The sequence below is a fragment of the Lissotriton helveticus genome, chromosome 1_1 (genome assembly GCF_964261635.1).
Source record: "Lissotriton helveticus chromosome 1_1, aLisHel1.1, whole genome shotgun sequence".
Classification (NCBI taxonomy): Eukaryota; Metazoa; Chordata; class Amphibia; order Caudata; family Salamandridae; genus Lissotriton; species Lissotriton helveticus.
In genome coordinates, this window is record NC_136057.1 from 1,721,551,121 (window position 1) to 1,721,575,212 (window position 24,092).

Sequence of the window (24,092 nt, forward strand, 5' to 3'; positions counted from 1 at the left end):
TACATAACATGATGATGTATAAGTTAGCATAGTGTGTCTAACCGAAAGATGTGTTGCACGTGTATTTAGGACTAATTGGGTATTCTCGTGTTCCAGTTGGCAATTTATTAGCTTAGCTGCTGTGCCGCCATCTGGGAAACAGGCCTACGCGATCCGATTGCAATGCCCCCTCCCTTATGAACAGAAAATCACTGGTTTCAGCATTTCTCGTCTTGAGTTAGCATTTGCAGAAAACTAACAACGAAAATGTGTTTGTTTGCTATCAGTAATGTTCCCATGCCCGGGAGGAGCGGAGTCTTGGCTCTGTGGCCTTGGGGTGATAACAGAGCCGTCCTCCCGCAGGTGCAGGGGCCTCATGTGTGCGCTCATTGTTCACCATTTCTCCAGTCCTGTACTTTTCCATTAGGGGCGTGACTAATGTTGCTGTAACGTGTTATAATGTATTGTAGTTTTGGGAACCGGCAGTCCTTTCGGTGCACTTCGTGGAGTGCAGTCCTGACGGGGCCTCTCTATAGAGAAACTAATGTCCTAATAAATATTTTCTAATTCTTCTCCACTGTCTGTCTGGCTTATTTTATGGGAATGATATCTGAGTGAGGTAAGTTTGCTCAGGTGGTTTTGAGCCACGCTTATCAGTGGTCATGTTTGGAATATTTGGAATGCTAATTATAAATGCTGCGCAATGGTGTGCACAGATTTATTATAACTATTTAAAAATGCCACTGTTAGAAGTTGGCCTTTCTGTGTGCTATGTGTCTGCCTGCCTGATGTGAATTGCATGTCTGGCTTTTGAGTGACAGGGGCTGGTTAGGTGAGTGTGGCTCCAGGAGCGGTGGGTGAGTCAGCACTAGGCTGAATGGGACATTTGCATTTGGAGTAGTGGGAAGAGAAGTCCCTGGTCCCTGAATAGGACTGTGCCCAGCCTGTACAATGCTGGCTCTGCCCCCCCTGTAGTGTGTCTGATGACGAGCCCCCTCCTGACGAAGGGGAAGAGGAGCCTGGTAAACAAAGTGCTCCAATTCCCTCCAAACCAGTTTTGGCTGGTTCCCCCAAGCCCTGTGCCAGGGCAGACAAAGCCAAGATGCAGTATACATATAGGGGCTGGTATATAGGGGATGATGTAGAGCTGTTCCTGTGACTTGGGGGGCCTGTTGCTGCTGCTTGGCTCCAGGAGGAACCGTCACGAGGGAATGCCTCCCTGCTGGAGGGCCCTGTGTGCTGGCCTGATTGGGCCCAGCTTTGCTCCCTTGAACTGTGCAGGACTTGGTGCCTCGTGAGCACTTCATCGTATTTCGAGAAGAGTGTGTGGCCTGGCAGCGTGGGGCTGAGACATGCCCCGAGGGAATCCCGGCATATGGGATTCCCCCTGCGCTTTTTTCTTCAGCGGGAGCCCACCCCCACATTTTTCCAAACCGAGTGGGAGCCTACCCCGCTTTATGAATATTTAAAAGGTGGATGCCCAACCAGCATTGTGGTGTCTTTAGAGCGGGTGGTACAAAAGGGGGTGGTGATGGACGGATTTAGAGCGGGTGCACACCCCGCATAACTGCTTGAAAACCGAGTGGGAGCCCACCCCGCATCGGTACCTTTAGAGTGGGTGCCCACCCCGCATCCGGCGAGATCGAAGGAAATGAAAAGCCGCCGCCTCCCCTAGTGACCTGGAAGCCAGGTGGCCTTGCCTGGTTGTGGGCGGGGCCGGAGCGCAGGCAGCACAAACTAGGCAGAGTGGTACCTGCAGGAGTGCAGAAGCCCACCCCGCCTCCGTGACCGAGATCGAGGAAGACGGTGCCACGCCTGAGCAGGGCTCCCGTGTGCTGGTGGGAGCCCTGTGTGTCCCCGAGAGTGAGCCAGCCTGAGCAGAGTCCCCGAGGAGTCCCTGGTGAGTGGGTGACTTCTAGTGGTGAATCGTTGCTGCGGAAGTCAGCCCCAGGAGAACCCGGTGAGAGGGGCTTGAGTGGCATCGGGGTCCCGGTGCCCGTTTAGAAGTCGCCTTGGTTGCAGGGGGCATTTTTTTGAGAGAGGAGCCCTGAGGCGGAGGGGCTCCTCAGGCACAGTGGTGCCCGGTCAAATTTCACAGCTGCGCCGCAGTTGCAGGCAGCTGCACCGAGGGGGTAATTTTGGTTGTAGAGTCCCAGTGGGGACCCCTCCAGATGGCACAGTGAGTGCCAGTGCCTACACTTATTTTCACAGCTGCACCTCAGTTAGCGGCAGCTGCAATGTTTAGGCCGGATCATTCATGAAGAGTCCCAGTGGGGACCCAGGAGGCACAGTGGTGCAGACGCAATCATTTCTTTGGGGGCATTTTTATACATTTGAGGAGAAAGGAGTTAGGTACACTCCTGCCCTGCCCCAGTGCAATTGCGCACTTTGATTTTGCTGCATTGGCAGCCCAGCCCTGACATTTTGGACATAGGGCATTTGAGCCCCAGAGAGAAGGCCAGTTGGCCAGGGGGTCAGTGTTAGCTTGGTAGGGCGCCAGGCCCTAATGTGATTTATGTGGTGCCTATGATAAATGTAATTTATGCACCCTGATTTATGCCTCTAATGTGATTTATGCTTATGAAGTTATTGCCTAATGTGGTTTATACTTATAAGGTTGGCGCACAATGTGTTTTACGCCTAATGTGATGCCGATTGCGGAATATGATTTATGTGGCAGGATATAATGCTGAGTACATTATTTTGCCAGTAATGACTGGTTGTGTTCTACATTTACTATTTTGACTTTGTGATGGTTCTGACAGTGGCCCAATTGGCCCTGTCATGTGTATATAATCCCCTGTAAATATTGCCTAGTGCCAGTTGGCATAGTGTAATAGTCTGATTACTATTCTAATGTGTTCTGGATAATGCAAAGGCTATTTTTATATAAAGCCTTGTGTGGAGTTTCTTTTGTGGTGTGCCTAGTGTGTTGCTGCTATGTGTGTGTTGAGCAAACGCTTTACACACTGCCTCTGGGATAAGCCTGACTGTTCATGCCAAACTAACAAGGGGAGAGCAGGGGTTATCTTCAGTGTGTAACTCCTTTGCCCTGACTAGAGTGGTGGTTTCTGCCTGGCTTAGGCACAAGCCTTACCCAACCAGAAATTCAATTTCTAACATTGATTTGCATATAGCTGTGTCTGAACCTTGGTGGTGAAGTGAGCTAAAGAACGATGATGGATTTAACCCAGATCTGTGACTGAGGTGAGTGTATGAAAAGTTTCAGTGCTCCGTCCATCATCTCCTTCTGTTTGCTTTGTTCACCCTATGTTGGCAGGGTATGCCCAGACATGGGTCCCTTGCTCACTTTGCCACTGGATTCAAGCTAGCCTGGCTGATGAGGGCTGTTAGCCGGAAACTGGTCCCAGAAGGCTTGTTTTCAGTCCAGGGAAAACATGGCTTGGCAGTTTGGGCTGGACTGTTCCCATGAGGCACACGGTCAGGACTGATTTGCATATATCTGTGTCTGAACTGGGGTGCTACAGTGAGCTAAAGAACGATGATGGATTCAACCCAGATCTGAGACTGGGGGTGAGTGTATAAAAGTTTCAGCGCTCCGTCCATCAGCTCCTTCTCTTTGCTTTGTTCGCCCTAAGTTGGCAGGGCATGCCCAGACGTGGTTCCCTTGCTCACTTTGCCACTGGATTCAAGCTAGCCTGGCTGAAGAGGGCTGTTAGCCCGAAACTGGTCTCAGGATGCTTGTTTCAGGTCCAGGGAAGACATGGCATAGTAGTTTGGGCTGAACTGTTCCCATGAGGCATAGGGTCAAGACTGATTTGCACATAGCTGTGTCTGAATCAGGGTGGCGAAGTGAGCTAAAGAACGATGATGGATTCAACCCAGATCTGTGACTGGGGGTGAGTGTCTGAAAAGTTTCAGCGCTATGTCCATCATCTCCCAAGCTAGCCTGGCTGATGAGGGCCGTTAGTCCAAAACCTGATCCAGGATGCTTGTTTCCGGTCCAGGGAAGACATGGCTTGGCAGTTTGGGCTGGACTGTTCCCATGAGGCACAGGGTCAAGACTGATTTGCATAAAGCTCTGTCAGAACTGGATTGACGAAGTGAGCTAAAGAACGATGATGGGTTCAACCCAGATCTGTGACTGGGGGTGAGTGTCTGAAAAGATTCAGCGCTCCGTCCATCATCTCATTGTGTTTGCTATGTTGAAATTAAGTTGAAAAGAAAACAGCATAATTATCAGTTAGTTTGGAATCCAATATATCAATTTTTACAGCCTTACAAATTGTTGTTATTTAAGAAAATGATTGTGGCATCAAGACTATTAAACTATGTGTCTTACAGTTCTGAATGCCTAATGTTGGTACTCCTCACTTTTCTGTACCTGATTGTTGTCTGCTCTGGGTTTGAAGGATATGACCAGTTATAGAGTACCACTATACACTGCCAGAAACATTACCGTGATTAAGCTAATGCTGATTCAGCTTGAAAGGTAGGCTTACCCTAGTTCTACTTTTTTTTAAATCCTCCAGAGACATCCTGCAGGAAGCGTCAGGGGGCTGAGAGCTCATCCCACACAGTTGCTGTGATCTGAAGGTCGTATATTTGAATCTTTTCTAGGCAGACTCAGCAGTTCTTTTTTCCATAGGTTGGTTAACCTGGTAACAGTAAGAACCGCTATTTACGACAGAAGTGAGGTGTGACACCCTATATTCAGCATAATATTGAGTATGCTATATAATCCCACCTTGTTGACTCAGCCTTACTTAAAGCTGGGTATCCACGCTGCACCCTTGTTTCTTTCCTCATCTCTGGGGCAAACGTGCATCTTGCACGGTGCTCTGATGCCCAAGAGAGACAGTCTTGGAAAGTCTGGCATTCCTCATAGGTCCGCCCCGCTCACTTGGCACCAAGGTGCCAGCTCTTGAGCTCATCACGAGACTGGACGCTGCCAGGACAGTGGGAAATCCTTGCCCAGATTCCAGTCTCGGGAGTTGGCTCCACGTCAGTGGTCTGAAGTAAGCGTGGCCCACAGAAAGCCAGAGAAAAGGCAAATTTGTCAATGTTCCATAAATATGATTTTATCCGGGTGCAGGTTGTTGTCGAGAATCGAGTTTGTGTGGCCCACTGGGAGACCCAGTCAGTGGGACTCCCTTTACTGATGCAGTGCCACTGAGACAAACCGAGACTCTGCACGTGTCTGTGAGGGCATGAGTATGTGGGCACACATGTTTGGGTCTGATGTGTGTGCATGCGTGTGTCTGTATGTTTGAGCATCTTTATGCATGTTTGTGTGCATGTGCCAATGTGCACTTGTGTGTCCATGTGGGGAGAGCATGGCTTCTTCTGTGTGTGCATGTGTAAGTTTATGCATTGTGGCTGTGTGTGTGCCAGAGCGTGTTTTTATTACTCTGTATGTGTGTGTGCAAGTGTGTGTATGAGTGTGTGTGTTAGTGCTTTCGTGTGTGTAGGATGGTCTGTGTGTCTGTGCCCGCATCTGTCTGTAGCTGATACATGCATGTTTGTATTCATGTAAGTGCGTACATCTGTTTAGTTTTGCCTGTTAGTATGTGTTAACATTGTGTGTGCGCGTGCGTGTTTTGGTGTGTGTGAGAGAATTTAGTTGTGTAGACCTTTGTTTGCGCTCTCGTGTGTGTAAAAGCACACGCGTGCATGTGTCGTTTTGCACATTTGTGTAGTTGTTCCCGGGTTTATTTGTTTACACATTTTTACTAGGCCGACAGTGTTACCGTACGATTACTTTACAGCACTACGAAGTGGTCATGTATGTGTGTGCGAATATGGGTGTTTTTTTGTTTGTATGCGTGTGTGTGTTTTTGTATGGGTGGATGTGTGTGTGTGTGTTTTTGTATGGGTGGATGTGTGTGTGTGTATTCCTTCCTGTGCCTGTGCATTTGTGCGCTATGTCCCTGTGTGCACACCTGTGACTGTGAGTTCTGAGTTGTGCGCCTCTGCGGGGCACTCGGCGGTGCCCTCATTCAGCAGGTTGCAAGGGTGGACCAGTGCCAGCCACACCCAGCCCTGAAATGCTGTAAACTGATCCCCTGCCGCTGCCCTTGCATTGGAGAGCCGCTCGGGGAGTAGATAAAAGGGGCAGCCGCCCACTGCCGCTGCAGAGGGCTTCCTTCACCTCCACACCTGCAGCATCGCCAGCTCGTCTCTCCCATCCATCTCCGGCATCATGCAGAGAGGACGCTTCAGCACCAGCAGCATGGGCAGCATGGGCGGCTCCAGGCAGATCCGGGTGGGCAGCGGGCCGGCCCTGCGCTCCAGCTACAACAGCGCCTCCAGCCTCAGCAGCATGCCCATGGTCAGCAGGAGGTCCGCCACCCTGGTCAGCAGCGGCCGCTCCGGCGGCGCTGGCTTCGGCGGGGCCGGCTTCGGCGGTGGTTTTGGGGCTGGAGGCGGGTATGGTGCTGGGTACGGCGGTGGAGCTGGGTCGGCGGGGATCCAGGAAGTGTGCATCAACCAGAGCCTCCTGACCCCCCTGAATCTGGAAATTGACCCCCAAATCTCGACTGTGAGGAAGGAGGAACGAGAACAGATCAAAACCCTCAACAACAAGTTTGCATCCTTCATCGACAAGGTGAGAGATACTGGGCCTCGAGCAGGCCTCGCGCCCCGCCCTGCACGTGACCCTTCTTCCGCTCTGCGCCCTCCTGCTCTGAGCCCATTCTCCACCCTACACTCTGGCCATTCTCCACCTTGCAATCTGCTATTACTGCACCCTACACTCTACCCACACTCTACCCTACAGCCTGCCAATATTCCGCCCTTCACTCTGTGCATACTCCACCCTACACTCTGCTCTTACTGCACCCTACTCTCTACCTACACTCTGCCCATACTCCACCATACACTCTGCGCATAGTCCACCCTACCCTCTGCTCTGTGCCCTCCTGCTCTTAGCCCATTCTCCACCCTACACTCTGGCCATTCTCCACCTTGCAATCTGCTATTACTGCACCCTACACTCTACCCACACTCTACCCTACAGCCTGCCAATATTCCACCCTTCACTCTGTGCATACTCCACCCTACACTCTGCTCTTACTGCACCCTACTCTCTACCTACACTCTGCCCATACTCCACCATACACTCTGCGCATAGTCCACCCTACCCTCTGCTCTGTGCCCTCCTGCTCTTAGCCCATACTCCACCCTACAATCTGCCCATACTCCACCCTACAATCTGCCCATACTTCACCCTATACTCTGCCCATACTCAACCCTACACTCTGCCCATACTCCACCCTATACTCTGCCCATACTCAACCCTACACTCTGCCCATACGCCACCCTAAACTCTGCCCACACTCCACCCTATACTCTGCCCATACTCAACCCTACACTCTGCCCATACTTCCTCCTACACTTTGCCCATACTCCCTCCTACACACTGCCCACACTCCTCTCTGTGCCTCTCCTCTCTCCCTGTGCTCCATTCTGAGAATGGACCATCTCTGTAGACAGTTTCACCAGTGTGCTTATGTCTGACAGGGGTTGTCACTGCTGGTGCAAACATTGGTTGAGCTCTTATGAGTTTCAGATTTGTACAGCCTTAAACCCCCATAAAGCTGTGTCCAGCCTGCAGTAGAAGCTCTCACATATACTTACATGGCCAGTAAGTAGTCGCTTAATTGCCATGAAAGAGCCATCATGCCATGTAACAGGCTGGGAATCATCCATAATGGCGGCCTGAGATGCTTACAAGAAGTGGTGCCCAGGCTGTATCTCCGAGAAGAGCATCACCTGTTCCATAAGCAGTCCGTAAGAGCAATTGCAATAGAGTGCATGAGGCTTGGACACTATACGTTCCTCTTCTCCCAAAACAGTCATTAGACCCATAAGGATCGTCTTGTAGAAGATCCACTCGCTCTGAATGCCCATGAGCTTTCTCAATGCGAAAAGTGGTGGTAGACACTAATTTGCTCAGATAGCTGGCCTGATTCTCTAGTGGTAATGAAAAAGGTGTGTGTCATCTGTTCTCAATAGTCTTACTTGTGATTCTTGACATGGATACAGTTGGTGACTGTTATTGCATGCAACACTGCATATAATCCCTAACAAACACTCAGTGTTGTACCATTGAAGAGCCAGACTACCCATCCCAAAAATTGCAAGCTGAAACCATCACCTTGAGAAAGCTCAAGGACACACAGCCTGAGTGACACACGTGTCAACTTTTCTTCTATGATTCTTATGTTTGTTCTGAAGAAATCTAAAGACTTAACACTCACTCTACAAAGAAAAAATAGCAGTAAACCTGTAATTTTGTGTTCCCATTCTGCTATTCAGTGTCATAAGATCAGTTTTTCTCTTGGTTTATATGATTATACCACCTTTGTTCTTCCACTGTAAATACACCATAAACTAGAGCATACAAGATTCTTTCCAGGAGGACACACTGACTTTTGAGGTCATTTGACATTACTATTAAGTGTAACTATGTTTTGCCCTTCTAATTCTAACAGTTATTAATTTTGTGTAAGTTGGACCTACGAAGGGTCCCGATCCAACTTATAGTAGAGCACAAGAAATGGTTAAAGCATGGAAGAAAAGTATGTTTACTGGATCATTTGTCTTGATATGTCCCAAACTCAGAGAGAAACGTTTGTTTCCCATTATGAAGCTCACAACCCAAGTAGTGTTACTTCATAATACACACATTTTGAGGGCAGTTTTTTGTTCTGTCCATATTAAAAGCGTAATGAGGCAACCTGGTTGTTCCTTGAATGGTCCAAGATTGTGCCCTATAAGCTGCCATGCATCTTTCTGCTTTTCCTTTTCTCTTTAACTACTTATCTCAATGCTTTCCTCTAAAAGGCCTAAGGTTAAGTTTCTAATGCACGAAAATGCTCTTTTATTTTGACCATCCTGTTAACAGGTAAGGTTCCTGGAGCAGCAAAACAAGGTGCTTGAGACCAAGTGGGAGCTGCTGCAGAACCAGAAATCATCCAAGACCAGTAATATGGGCCCACTTTTTGAGACCTACATCAACAATCTTCGGCGACAACTAGATACGCTGAACAATGACAAGGGCCGCTTGGATGGGGAGTTCCGTAACATGCAAGATATGGTGGAGGATTTCAAGAACAAGTAAGTGGTTCGAGAGAGGCACACACGGTGTGCATGTGTGTACAAATGATGCATTGCTCGTGTTTCTTATGGTGATAGAAATGTTCATACATGGTTTATATCATGATGCTGCCCTGAGGCATTTCTACAGCATATGTACTGATGGGCATTGAAGAAGAGGAACTACAGTACTGGGTAAGAGTGCAAAGCAGGAGAAGTACTGGCGATAAATGCAAGTAGTTGGCTGCTACTATGCAGAGTGGGTTGGTATGGTGATTCATGTGTGTGTTGATGCTGATTGATTCGTGATTGCTGTGTTTCTAGACCCTATGGCATTGACACAGGGCGTGTCTTTAAGGAAGTGGCCGGCACACACTAGCCTGTCATAACTTAGTATCAAACTCTGATTCAGTTCCACAGGTACAGTAGAACCACCATCTTCACACAAAGGCCATTAATTGGGCGTGTATATGTGCCTTTCCTGGGACACTTCCTGTGTGCACAACTGCAAAATGTTCAGCAACAACGTGTACCAGTGACGATATAGAAACTATGGAGGTTGCCCACTGTGTCCGTAGAGAACTATTACAGTCTTATCTGGCGAGGCACAAAATGAATACACATAGGCACACATTGAATAAGCCTCCCAGGCACTTTGGTTCTGTCGAAGTGCCTGCTATCTGAATAGCTATAAAACTTTGGGGCATATTACCAAGGCAGGCTATTATCAACGCAGGCGTAGCGATTAAAATATTCGTGCTAGGCGCGAATATCGCCAAATCCTAACGCCTGCTCAGACCACTTCTTAGCCTGTATATCCAATGGGAGGTGGATATTCAGGTTAAGTCCCGATTAGCGATAATGTCTGAATATCGCTGAATTTCCAGCGATATTCGCGCATTTCGCCGCTATCGCTGGATATTTTATCGCTTTGGAGATAAACGTTGCTAACAGCACGTTATCTCTGCGATAAAATCCGGCGATGCGCGGCGATAAAAAAAGTCGCTAAGCTTATTTAGCGATAAATATCGCTAGCTGTTGATAATATGCCCCCTTGTTCGCTCACAGATGGACATCCCTGTTGTGAAAGTAGTAGACTTGCTGAGGACCCAATGAAAGCTGGGTAGACCTTTTAGAGCCATGGCCTTGTATAACACCCTATTCCCTAACAGTGCAGCCCCCCCCCCCCCCCCGCGTTTCCCTTCACCTCGTCCGCTGATGTGCGTAGGGCAGAAGGGAGACGGTTTTACATTCCCTGAGGTAGCACAAACTGTGCTCCGACCAGGCAGGGCGTGGCCCGGCTGAAAGGCTGCAGGTGCTCCTCAAACAGTTACAATCCACAGATCCGCTTCTCGTCAGCTTCCTGGTGAACTGGATGAACCAGTTCCGGAGGGCACGCGGGAGGCAGAGTTACCAGAGCTGGCACCGCACTGCGTGCAATGCTGTGCCACACGGCGGGGTGGCTGAGGGAAACCCGGGCTTTTGACGAAGACGCATCTTTCTCACCATGCTACCTGCAGACGCTGCTGCTTCCTTAAGCTCTGCCAATTAGGGATGTAAAAAACGTAAACGAACCGTTAGGCATTTCAGTAATCATGAAAACGTAGCGCAAATGTGTCTGGAGATTTTTCCAGATTATTCCAGTGATTTTGCTATAGTTTAAAAAGGTCTACTGAATTGTAAATGGCTCCTGACAGAGACGATATATTCACATAAACATTTGGTCACTCATTAAACGATGGCATTTTAATAGTTGAAGACGTTTTGTTTAAATGAAAGAAAAATTGCCGTTTCCATTATGGGCTCCTCAGTTGTTATCTGGTGGTGAACGTGAGCTGTGCGCTGCCTGTCGCGTCAGTGACGTGAGGTACACCACAGAGAGAAAGAGGCACCTGGATGACGTATACCCGTGACTTCAAGGACCGGCTATTCATGGGCCCATCCCTTAGGTTAGGGCCCCACCCTGACAGAAGAGAAAAGGAAACGGAGAAAAGCTCTCTACGGCCAAGAAGAGTGGGCAGGACACACGGCCCTGCCTCCGTTTCCCAGGCCCCAGGTAACAAAATACCACATCCAACCGCAGTGGAGTCTGCCAAAGGCACCAGAAAAAAGCCTGTGTCCCACAGCCACGCCCTTTAAGTAGGGCGGGTGGGTTTCAGCGGGGGAGGGGGACACAAAGAGTGAGAAAGAGAAAAACAATATGTGAGCTGGCACGGCAGGAACTGACATGAACGAAAACTAAACTGCGTGGATTAACTCCAGGGTGCGGCCTTCGGGGGAGAGTCAACAGGAGGTTCTGTAATCTACACCCTGGCGCAGTTTGAGTCTCGCGCTTCTTGGGACAAAAGGGCCGAGAGCCAGAGGCTGCTTCCTTTCATGGTTGAAGGAGGGGCAGGGCCCGATGGAGTTGGGCATCGGTCATATAGGATTCAAGATGGGTGTGGCATTGGGCATCGGTCAGATAGCGTTCAAGATGAGTGTAGACCGAAAGAAGGTAATTCATTCCGAGGTAAAACTCTTTGCAGCCAGGAAGTACCAGGCGGGCAGATTTACAAGCTCTTTGCACCACTTTTGCATAATTTTTAGCATGAGAAAAATTACGCAAAAGTGGCGCGGAGGGCTTGTAAATCTGCCCCAGGGGGTTTGCCACAGCCTAGCCTAGAACACTTTTCATTCTGCGAGTCGCAGGTTCCCAATTTTCATAGGTACCTAAAAAGACCAAGAATAGAAAGTGCTGTTGACTAAAACTCTTGGCCAGATGATAATATATCCCATGACATGGGGCCAAGAGCTTCAGCCGCTCGGTCTCTGATGGCGACAGGCATACAGGACAATGATGAGATTTCTGGTTGACTGGTGCTGCTAAATGTCGGGTCGGACCAGGGCACAACCAGTCACATGACTCTGTTCACAGGGGATGATGCACCCTCCTCTTTCCTCATATAACCCATTTAAATCTGGGCCTAAGAAGGAAAAGAACCAACACTCTGGGACTACAGGAACAAAGGTTCCGACAGACGTTAGGGCCGGAAGAGAAGGAGAGCAAAGAGAAAGATGGGCTCTCAAGATTAGCAGAAAGACATACCTTGTTTATGGAGCTACCTGGATACCCACACAGACCAGCAGGTAGGAAATTGTTGCTCCTTTCCCAACAGATGTTTGCTAAGACTCTCATGGGAGAGTTAAGTGCCATCTTAAAGTTCAGAAGCCTTGTTTTACAAGTGGTCAACTGACCAGGTTGTTTAGAGCACTGGAAAACAAACTAAGCTGCTTGGGCGTTCCATGGTTGCCACATATTCCATCGATGGTCAGACTTGGGCAATTCTTGGCTGCCACTTGTTCCATCGATTGCCGGATTTCACCACTACACCCAACATGTGACATGCTCCACCACAAGATGAGGGGGGCTTTTAGTGCCACTGTCCACCTTTCATTTCTCCGTATCCCAAGTTCCATATTTAATGCCATGCACATTATTAAATATCTTCCTTGCTCCCTTCCTGTAGGTATGAAGATGAAATCAACAAGCGCACAGCGGCAGAAAATGAGTTTGTGGTGCTGAAGAAGGTGAGTGTTCCACTTGAATGAAACATGTTATTGTTATCATTAAGGATGTGAATGACCCTGGGGAAGGCCATTTGAATTGGCAGCCAATCCACAGTGAACAGTACCAGCCAAAATGGAGGCAGCTTCAGGGTGCTCAGGGAAATTGAATGGGCTTGTACGAAAAATGCTTGAAGTGAAATCTTCATGGTTATCAGTGGAGAGAAGGGGTTGTTGCTTTCATAAAGCTCTCAAGTAACTTGGGCAATGTTCAGCCAGTTTGGGTTTTCTAGCAGACATTGCTTTGCACTTTGGTGCTTGTTTCTCCTTTTTTATATTGGAGAAAAACTACAAGTATCAAAATTCAAAGCGACGGGTGCTATCAAGTTAAACACATAAAACGTCAATAGATAGGGAGAAACTCTCCAGGGGCCTAGAGGCTAGTGGCCTCACACAGACTGAGGGGCAGTGCCATGTGTCCCAAGAAACAGCAAGGAATTCTCTTAGAAACTCAGGAAGCTAATCCTTCATCCCTATATCTACATCACGTGATGTCATCTGATTTATGTTTTCTATTTCTTAATGTTATTTTATGTTTTATAATATAAATATTTTAATACCGTAATTGCAATGTTTTAATTTGCTTGCAAACCTATGTAATAAACGAACACTTCATTATAATTAAATATAATCAAGACGAATATTCATGTAAACCAGATAAACTATTGTTTTCTTTATTATTTACTTAATTTAGAAAAGGAAAAAACATATTTTTAAATTACTGTTATCATCCACTGTATTAATTTGATGAATGTATTTATTGTACTGGCATAATTATACTTATTTACTGTATTAATACCCGTGAGCAAGGAATAAATCCACTCCGAAACGCGCCGGGCGTTTTCACTGCAATTAATACATGTGTCACACTTCAATTATTTGGGCTACCGCATGTTTGTTGAAATTATATTAGAGGAAGTGATTTGGTGAATTATTAGTGAAGTTCGATACCTCGCAGCGAGCCCGCTTTCACAAGTGTCAGGAGAACCAGTGACTGTTGGCTAACTGTATACATACATATAATCACCTGCTTTTTGTGTACATATTGTATTTATCTATTGTATTTAATTAAATAATGGAATTAATGGAATCTATAAGGATATTTCACAATCTCCCACACCAACCACAACTTGAAAGGTGTTCTTGTTTTGGAGATGGGTAGGCAGGGCAGTGGTGTTGCAGGCTACAAAGGGTAGGCACAAAGGAGGGAGAATATTTGTGTTACCACTGGCCTTTCCAGACCAAGCCACTTCCTATGCCTGGCCCATGCTCTAACGGCATATGGGACAGAGGTTGCGCAGTAGAGCAGCGGCCCATAATGGATCCAACCTGTTGCAAGCTTATCTCCACTTTTTATTGTTTTAGGACGTAGATGCTGCCTACATGAACAAAGTGGAACTGGAGACCAAGGTGGATGCTCTGACTGATGAAATCAACTTCTTGAGAGCCGTCTTCGAGGCGGTAAGGCCAACAATGTATTAAACAGTGTAGAATTTGACTCTTTGTAGAGCGTACAATCCCATTTCTGGTGTGCTTCATTCTGGCACTGGGCCTTGCATAGTACATCAGTGCCACCAATAAGATCTTGGAGTTTGAGCTGTACTTCTAACGATGGGTAAAGAGTGGGAGGAGGCAGGGATTCAATGTGCCACAATCACAATGTCAATAATTTGATCGTTTTGCTTCAACGTATATATACTGCCAGTTTACATGTAGAGGGAAATGATCAATGAGGTTTGGGTTTGTTTTTAGGAACAATAGGATATTTTGTAGCCTCTCCCAGTCATTTGGTCTGAATACTACTTCATGTGTATGGTTGTAAGCTGACTTCTTTCTGTTTTTGTCCGAGTCCTACTGGTCTTCCAGAAGATCTAGTTTGCTGATTTCCTTATAAGTCAGCCATTTAGTATGTGGAGTACCGCCCTTCTGATTGTGCCGTTATTCACCAACAGGAGCTTGCTGAAATGCAGACACAGGTTTCAGACACTTCTGTGGTCCTCAGCATGGACAACAACCGAGCCTTGGACCTGAACAGCATCATTACCGAGGTCAAGGCACAGTACGAGGATATTGCCAACAGGAGCCGGGCCGAAGCTGAGGGTCTTTACCAATCCAAGGTAAGTGCAATGGAAAGAAGGATACAGCATGGCTATAAAAGTTTCGACCTTTGCATCATAGCCAGTGATATCTTTGAAGTTCCCTTCACATCCACCTTTGTAGCAGAATTACATTTATTTTCCTAAGAACTATATGTGTTAAAGTCTAGACCACATGCACCGGGCTATTGTTGTGGTTTAGGCCTCCGTTCACTCCTTGTTTCAGTCTCCAATGGGCACAATGGCCCTTAATTGACTGAAAGGAGAAGTGAAAACCAGAGGATTCCAGTGTAAGCTATGCTTAGTCCTTTCTCTTCCTTTTACATTTCTTCCATCTGCTTCTTCTAACATGATCTGGTGTTGCAAGTAGGTAACGCCTCCTGAGGGAAAATAGATGATGCTTAAGACTTTGTAGACTGGCAGTTTCATGAAAAGACCAGTTGGCTGCCTCTCCGGGAGCTTGGGATCTAGACAGTACTTTGAAAGTGGACAAAAACATTTCCTCTCCATGCCTTCACCCTGCACCCTATTGTAGGGCCAACTCTAAAGCTGCAGCCTTCTTGTGGTAACATGCTTTGCATGGTTTAATGCAAGACTCCTGGTGACATTACTGTTTGTTCCTCCCACTCCAGTACCAAGAACTGCAGGAGACTGCCGGCAAGCATGGAGATGACCTTCGCTCCACCAAGAACGAGATCTCCGAGCTCAACCGCATGATCCAGAGGCTACAGGCAGAAATCGAAAATGTCAAGAACCAGGTAAGGCAGTGCGATAACTCTCCAGCCTTACAAACAGTCCATAGGTTCCAGAAAAAAATATGTCCATAGGTCCCACTGCTGAAAACAAATGATTCGGCGGGGCAGTGGTGACAGCCTTTGTAAAGTGTCTCCAAGAGTACTGTGATCACAAGATGATTTTTATTATCAATTTTGGGCAGAATAGGGATTTTTATATATTGTCTCTATTACATATTGGGGTAGTAAGAACATTAAAGAATGATGAAACTATCAACAAACACGGTGGTACTCCATTTCCGGATGCCCCACATGGATGAGCATTTGCAATTTGCAGGTTGCACAGAACTTTTAGATGTAGATTTATTCCACGGAGCTTTTCTACCATCAGTAGAACTCTACAGTTCTGTAAATGCACATTTGTCGACACAGAAGAATGTCAGCATGCGTCACCATCATCTCCCATGGAAAGGTGTAAAGATGGGGACAATAAGTAGAGGCACCACAGTCCTTACACTGATCGATCTCTCACTCTCAGGCATGTTCCTTCAGGTGGGAGAGGGAGTCTTGATTGAAGAAAACCTAAATAAACCATACATGCTCACTGTCAGTAGACACTGCTAAAGGCTTGAGCATCAGTCTCAATTTTCGTGTTGTGCATAGGCGAGCACAATAAACTGATTTGATATAATATAAACCGGCTTGGTGTTATGTGTGTATATATGTGATTTATTTAGTGTAGACCTGGCTACAAAGCAAGTAGTTGTACGAAAGTAGCAGTTCGCAACAACGATTCAGGACATCAACAAATGAGGGTAGAGACGAAGCAGGGAAAAGTGATGGTGGAGGACTGTGAGCGTGTTTAAGAGCAATACTTTTTTACAGCAAAGAGAGTGAAGGAGGGGAGAGGGAGGTGAAAAAAGCTAATAGTTATCCCAAACATTACCTGGTGAGACATTCTTTGCGCCGAGAGGTCATGTTCCCATTTTTTAATGGTTTCACTCTTGAAGCCATTGGCATTACTCTATACAGTAGCCCTCTCGAGAGGAGCTTGTCTGTGTTTGGGAGTGTCCAAAAGGTATGATGAGGAATCACGTTAGAAAATCCTGTCCAGATGGGCCCATTCACTGGTAAGGTACAGAAGTCTTCAAGAGGGGGGAGGCACAGCGGAATCTCAATTTGGAATGACTAGAAAAGTAGTAAGGATTGAAGGGCAGCTAGAATAAAGTCAGGGAATAGATAGGGTCTCGGGTGCAGCAGGGGGCAGGGAAATGGCCAGGCTAAAGGACAGGGTCAGACTGATTTGCATATGGCCATGTCTGAACTGGGGTGGCAGAGTGGGCTAAAGAACGGTGATGGATTAAACCCAGATCTGTTGACTGGGTGTGAGTGTTTGATTGGTTCAGATGCTCTGTCCATCACCACCTCCCCTTTTGTACTGCATGGTAACTTTTCAGCCAATTGTTTACTATGCATCTATTGACATCTCAATCGACCCAGGGTGTGATGGGCTGTTCCCCTCCAGTTTCATCTTGCTTGGGAACAAACCGCTGCCTTGTAAGCGGCTGCCAACCCAAGGAGCTCCTGCCGTCTCTTCCTCGCCCTCCAGCTTTCAGCAATTTGTCGAGTGGATGCTGAAGAGCTTGTCTGATTAGCGATAATGGTGCCCGGAAGGGACAGGAGGCAGGCAGCAGCAGGCTGCTCGAGGGCCCCGCCTTCGTTCACGCTCCCTGAGCGGTGTGCTTCGGGCAGGGTGGAGCACCTGCTCACAACATAAGCTTCTCCTCAAAGGGCACCTGTGAATAATGCATAGACTGAAGGCTTCACTTGACACAAGGTAAAGCCTGCTCTCTATTGTGTCCAATTTTCCTCCATTAAAATATTACAATACCGTGCAGCACTGTCAGGCAATGAGATACCAGCCTGAGGCAAAGCAAAGAAGAACCGTTAGAGACAGGAAAACAAGATGGCTGCCACAAGTCATGCTCAGCCTGCAGGAAAGCAGGAGGGAAGGAAGGCGACAGAACTGTTAGGTCTGGCAACACCTTCTTCTGCTCTTTTTTGACTTCACTCTTCAGTAGAGTGCCTGCTTTGCAGATTTACTCATAACTTGGATTTCCCATGTCTAAGCGTCCAAATGAATAGAGGCAAAGTAAAGACAGTGCAGGGCAGGGTCGCGGCTGTGGTGCATGCACAACTCAAGCGTATTTTATTACCACAAGAAACCTTGGGTGCAGTCTAATCACGTGTAGCATGTGGGGTGGGAGGAGGTATGACGAAGATACACACTCGACTAGGATTATAGAGCCAGGGGGCGCAATATGTGACTGAAAGGTGGAATCTCAGAAGCAATAGATGTCAGGCTTTCTGTAAAGTGAAATAATTTAATGAAAGAAGGTTGCAGCAGGTACATTAAAAATACTCTTTGATTTGGGCAAGAAAGACGTAGAGTGACCAGTTGCAAGGAAGAAGGGGTACATCTGAGCCCTTAGGATGGACTACTATTTTGCCTTGAGTCCTAAAAGGTTTAATATTGCTGGACTTGTTAGCCCTTGTCCAAGGATGAACCTTCTAAAGGGCACGTCCAGTGTCGTCTTAAGGTTTTTTGGGGCCCTGGGCAAGACATAGTTTGGGCCCCTCATTTGCAATTGTAGAGGCTCTTTTCTGCTGAATGAAGGCTTCATGATGCCAAACGAACTTTAAGAAACGGGATAAAGATACAAATTGTTGAAATATGTCTTTACATTTCCACCCAACAGTCTTAAAATGCCATTGGGAAAATCAAGAAGAACTCAAAAGTAAAGGTAGGCAGAGAGGAGAGAGGTTGAGATGTGGAAATAGGCAGAGGTGAGCTAGATAAAGAGAAATTTTACTTTCCCAGTGGCCCCTCGGAAGTTGGAGGCCCTGGGCAATTGGCCACTTTGCCAATACCTTAAAATGTCTCTGGGCACACCATTTCTTAATGCATATGTGCGTTACCTCTATCTTATCGATTCCTGGCCGCAAGGTCAGGCTGAAGAAAAATGTCTGGTTTTGACCTGGAAGGGGTGAAAAAGAACAATTAAAATGGTGATTTGAAGAGCGGATTGAATATTTTCTGACAAAGATTGACTGTGAAATCGAGCAATGACCAGTCCCACATGAATTCAACAAGGCTCTGCCCTCCATTGTTATGCTAAAGAACCCGTCGGACTCGGGAAGCCTCTTCAAGGCTGAGGGCAAATTTCCTTTGACTCTTGTTTCTTGAGAAGCGGTGGAAGTAGTCACTGAAAAGTACACAAAGGTGCTTTGGAGTCCAGCTTTTGCAGGGTTTTGTAGCTGATTCTAGCTGCTTTGGAGTCCAGCTTTTGAAGGGATTTCAAGCTGGTCCTAGCTGCTATGGAGTCCAGCTTTTGCAGGGTTTTGTAGCTGATTCTAGCTGCTTTGGTCCAGCTTTTGCAGAGTTTGAAGCTGATTCTGAGCATCTATCTATTTAGCAAAGAAGTGATGTTCATCTCCTGATATCAGAGCGACCTCCCCGTCTATGAGCTGCCTCATTTGATGGAACCTAGCAGTCAGTTCTCTAAAAGGCTTGGAGGCTGACCTACAGTTACATACTGAAGATCCCAATTTCCCAGAACCACTTGTCTATAAGGTTAGGAACAGCCACATTGATTTTTACAGGATTGGCATGCTGAAGTGTTGTTGAGGCCCAAACGTAGATGTGTGTTCAAGGTCCCAAATATGTTCTTTACTGAGGACTAACTTGAATGAAGTTCCTCTCTTTTTCGACAGGATAGGAATAAAGGGGAGTTCTATGGCTCTTCTTACTAAAGGATATTTCCCAAGTACCTAATTTGCAGTACTGAGGGCCAAAGCCATAATTCCCTAAGTAAAGAGCTCGTAGAAAGCACAGTGCAGATTTTGCTAACGATTACTGAGACTTGCTAGGGTAGGAAGAGTGATTGACATGCACGACGAAGTGGACGGTGTTCATAACAACGATCATTTGAATAGGGGACTGAGGGGTTCCCCAAAGATCTTTGCATTGGCAAATAGAGCCACCAAAGTGGATCTGATAGGGTCAGTCTAGCTGCCGTCAGAAAGAAAAATGCCACTGCTAAAACTGCTGCCTCTTAAAGTTCGTGCAGGAAGAACCAGGGTCCTACAAAGCCAATGACCTGTTATCTTACTTTTTGTTTCCATTGCTTTAGCTTGGTTACTTGAGTATGCGCGGAATGTGTTGTATATATTTTAGGCAGTTCACCAGTGGCTTTGGTAAGAGTTCACCAATACAGCCAGTCATAGTTCAGATACAAACCAACTGTAAGATGCCGCTGGGCAGATTGGGCGATGATGCCAAGCAGATACATTACAATCATGGCGCTGAGGCTGCCAGGCCACTAAAACATATAGAACAGTACAGAACACTTTGTTGGAGAAATATGCATGGGTGGACTTGAAGGACATGTCGGAACTTGTTCTAACTACCATAAACGTCTTTTGTCATTTATTAGTAATATATTAAAATAAACTCACACAGAGCCATTGTTGCCTTTGATGGCGATAAGGGGCTGAAGTGATAGCCTAAGCGATTAATGCATGAATAACACCCTTGAATCAGATCAAAACGTAGCTTTTAACAGCGTCATGGGACCAGATTGTTTGAAGCATGCGTAATAAAATCATTTAGAATTGGCACGATATGCTATCATCATAAGAATCTGATTTTATTCACCTTTGTGCCGAGCCAGTAAAGTATAAGCAGTTTGGTAGGTGTAGCTATCTGGTATAAAATAACTCATTTTGCTAGAGCTGCCTATGCCCTATGGCTGCTTGAGTATGGCCACACTGCACCCGAGAGCCCCTTGGACTAGCCGGTGATCCAAGCTCTCTGTGTTGGCCAGTAAATAATTGGTTTGTGTAGTACATCTGGAGATGGAGACCCCAGTGCCAATTCTGAAAGTGAAAAAAAGAAGGCAGGAGGAGAGTCAGGAGAAGTGGAGCGAGGGAGGAAGCAGTGAGGAAAGGAGAGGGGTTGGAGCTGAGCCGTGAAAGGCGAGATTTGCTTCTCAGCTAAAAGGGGAGGTCATTCCCTACATGGTCAGACTGCAGAATGATTTCCATCCAGGGACACATTTTTTATGTATTTCCATGAGGCCTTAGCAGAAGAAGAAACGTGGGCATGTGATTTGAAAAACATACTGGGGGTGGGGGATTTTCATGTATTATTTTGTCTGAAGTGGCCATAGGTCTGTGGAAGACTATGACCAGTCACCCCTTCTTGTTGTTGTTTCCCTTCAGCGTGCCAAGCTGGAAGCATCCATTGCCGAAGCTGAGGAGCGGGGTGAGCTTGCGCTGAAGGATGCAAGGGAAAAGCTGGCTGAACTGGAGGCTGCCCTTCTTAAGGCCAAACAGGACATGGCTCAACAGGCGCGCGAGTACCAGGAGCTGATGAACATCAAGCTGGCCCTGGACATTGAGATTGCCACCTACAGGAAACTCTTGGAGGGAGAGGAGAGCAGGTGGGTCGTGTGTGCCAGTGTGTTTTGTTACTCTTTGCTGCACTCAGCAATAAGCATTGCCAGAAATATGTACCCTATGATCATCTCTGCATCACACAGTCCGGCCCTGCAGCGCCATAACCAGAGATTTGACTCCAGAAGCAAAATGGAAGTTGCGGATGTGCATCTGCTAACTGTAACAAGGACTGACAAAAGAAGGCAGTCCTGCTCGACAATCTGCTTACATGCGGCTTCTGCATGTGACATCTTCATCGGGCAAACTCATCAATCGTGGCTAGAGGAGGAAGCCTTATGGCGAGCAAGTCTATCTTGTGTAAATCGATCTTTTCTACTATACATTTAGTGAATGTTAGTTTTAGATGAGTTTCACATTACTCTGATGTTTGTTGCAGTTACACAACAGTAAGTCATTTTGCTTGCAAATCCCATTCGCAGTACAAGAGAGCAGCTGTATTTATATTTTAATAATTTTGGTGTGCATTTGCTAGCTTGTTCTGTTGCATTATAGGTGGTAAGTTGTATCTGGAGCATTTTTTCCCACTCACATGCATTCTTAGTGTAGTGAGGTCTGAGAAACTAGATCATGGTGGTGCACAGGATACCTAGAGTCAAGGCCCAAGCAAAAGCTGTGAGCATGCACATTCACACTGAAGGGAAGCAGAGCAATAGGCGTCTGAGTGCTCCAGGCATTGAGTTGTGGCCGCTATTAGACTTCCCTTCCTGCCATGGACGATCATGGACCTAACTTGTCCTGACGAGCTGCCAATGGAGCGATCTGGACAGTAGTTGTGTTGTATTGTCCATTGAAGAAAGTTATGGCTGCGAACCACCAACCTTCTGTTCCACGTGCAGGCAGATGTACAAAATAACTTCATGCAGAGCCCCAGTCCTCCCTTTTAAGAAGGATCCTGCATGCAAACTTTAGTTTCTTTTACAAGCGGTGATCTTTCAGCTTCTCATTCTTCTTACATAACAATTAGTTGAAAAATAGCTGTTCTACTTTAAGAAGTTGAGGCTCTGGAATTGTTAATATGGCTCCTTCTAGCTACAAGAGCGCACCCAAGTTGCATGCTGCAGGCTGATGGCCTTGCCTATAATCTGCGGGATATGCTTACATGTTCTATTAAGTCTTGTCACTTGTAACTCAAGATCACCATGCCTCTACCAGATCCATCCTTTCAGCTCTAGAGATTCCCCAATACCTCCCTGGTCTCTCCACCTCTTTGCAGTTTGCACGACCTTCACTTAACCTCACTCCTACAACCCCCTGTCTCAAATACCCTCCTGTACTCATTCGCTGGTATGCAATGTCTGAATTTTGCAATGCTATGTAGGTCCACACGCATACATGCACACATAAATGTAATAATTCTATTTTCCTTCAAATTTCAGATTGAATAACGATTCCATGAGCAAAGTTAGCATGTGTAAGTATCTTGTGCCCTCTGGTCCATATTTTCTGTGTTTGCTCACTCACGGCTTGGCACAAACTGGTTTTTAACGCTGTTTGTTCCTCAACAGCTGTTGTAAACTCAAGCGCTGGTGGTGGTAGCGGATACAGCAGCGGGTACGGAAGTGGCGGCGGAAGCGGCTACGGCGGCGGCTTCGGCTTGAGCTCGTCTATGGGCAACAGTTCACTCAACTTTGGGAGCCCAGGTGGCTACGGAAGCGGAGGCCATGTTCAAACCTACGCCGTAACAACCTCATCATCCAGAAGCATCAGGAAATAAGTTTCACTCGACAAATCACCTGCTGTCCAAACCCGAAGACTCTCCCCCCCCTGCCTTTTGACAGCACGGCTATAAACCACATCACCTCCCCTGTCACCTAAATTGCCTGGCACATTGTTCTTTGACACACCAGGTCAACTTAAGCCCATGATTGGAAAGATTTTCTTCTAGTGGCTCAGACACCTTTAATACTGAGGAGCAACGTCAGGCAAGCATGGGTTTCACAAAGAAACAGAGTTTCTTTGTGAATGATGAAAGGGGTACTGGTGCTTGCATTGCAACAATGGCTACAGGGGTGTGCCAATTTAGGCCGAAGCACGTCCACGTCTGGGTGTTTCCACTGGGAAGAGACTGCTTCTTCAAACCCATTTTACAGCAGCCATTTGCTGTTGGGTTGTCATCATAGTTGTAGCTTTGCTTGCAATGTGATGAGAAAAGCCACCTGACACCTCAAGTGCCAATGCCAACCCGCCCCACAATGCAGGCGCAGCCACCTACGTGTATTAAGGAAAATCTAGTCCCAAGGCACAGGTTGTATTAAGTGCCAGACCCCAGGGAGACTGGCCCCTACCGGACATGCTTAGGGCCCTGGCCACACAGAATAACGTGATTGGTTGTTGAAGCTGTCAAAAGGCATTTCTCCTTCCTGAATCCTGCCCCCAACTCTTCAGCACCCTGCTGTTTTCTCGTTGTCTGTTGTCTCTTTTGTCTGCCCTCCTACCCTCTGTCCAGGAATCTGCAGTGTCTTTGGAAGCTCTTGTGGGTTGGAAAGCATAATAATGCCTAGCTTGCCCCTACCTCTGTGTCCCTGAGGCTGTTTCCCTATCTCATGTCATTTAGGACTCCGAGCGGGATACCGGGGTCTGCTCAGGGTTCTATGATGCCCTAGTGTATCTTCTCTGGCTCAGACACCTTCTGGCTTCAGAGAGACCCCAGTCTTGCCATTCACACCATTCCTGTGCGAAAAAGGCAAAGATCTGATGTGAACACATTGGTATGCTGTGGGGCAAGCGGAATGGTGCTAAATCGAATTGTCTTTTATATATATGAACCAGTTGATTGGCATCACCTTAGTAATACATTAAAAAATTCGCAGGTACAATTTAGCTCCCCGTTACAACGAGCACTGTGCTAGTCAGCACATTGAAGACCCAGAAAGAAAGAAAATGGCTACGCATAAGATGCCACATGCCCTTTGTCCCCAAAGTGCTGGCGCAGAAAGGGTCCCTTTACAGACCTCTCCCTCTCCACAAAATTGTTGTCTTGTTTTAGCAAGTGTTAATGGTGCTGCATGCCTAATGTGGGCGGGGTTCGCCCCTTCTCATTTTTATGTGGGGTTTTGTTTGCATAGAGGCTCTGAAATAAATTTGACTCTTTCTGTCCAAA

The 24,092-nt window shown here is 46.9% G+C and overlaps 1 protein-coding gene across 1 annotated transcript; it reads left to right on the forward strand.

Moving 5' to 3' along the window:
- The first annotated feature begins 5,876 nt into the window (after positions 1-5,876).
- LOC144833114 (keratin, type II cytoskeletal 7-like) lies at positions 5,877-24,092 on the forward strand. The gene is made up of 9 exons (XM_078689144.1): positions 5,877-6,547; positions 8,849-9,060; positions 12,546-12,606; positions 14,008-14,103; positions 14,595-14,759; positions 15,371-15,496; positions 20,756-20,976; positions 22,369-22,403; positions 22,498-24,092. Exons 1-9 carry the CDS (start codon positions 6,143-6,145, stop codon positions 22,704-22,706), a joined length of 1,530 nt encoding a protein of 509 aa, XP_078545270.1. The 5' UTR covers positions 5,877-6,142; the 3' UTR covers positions 22,707-24,092.

What these genes read in the sequence shown, in the direction of transcription:
- LOC144833114 (XM_078689144.1), top strand. Translation starts at nt 6,143, where the DNA reads ATGCAGAGAGGACGCTTCAGCACCAGCAGCATGGGCAGCATGGGCGGC. An exon ending in AGGGTCTTTACCAATCCAAG is followed by an intron (nt 14,760 to 15,370) that starts GTAAGTGCAATG and finishes CTCCCACTCCAG; the next exon opens with TACCAAGAACTGCAGGAGAC. An exon ending in TCGAAAATGTCAAGAACCAG is followed by an intron (nt 15,497 to 20,755) that starts GTAAGGCAGTGC and finishes GTTTCCCTTCAG; the next exon opens with CGTGCCAAGCTGGAAGCATC.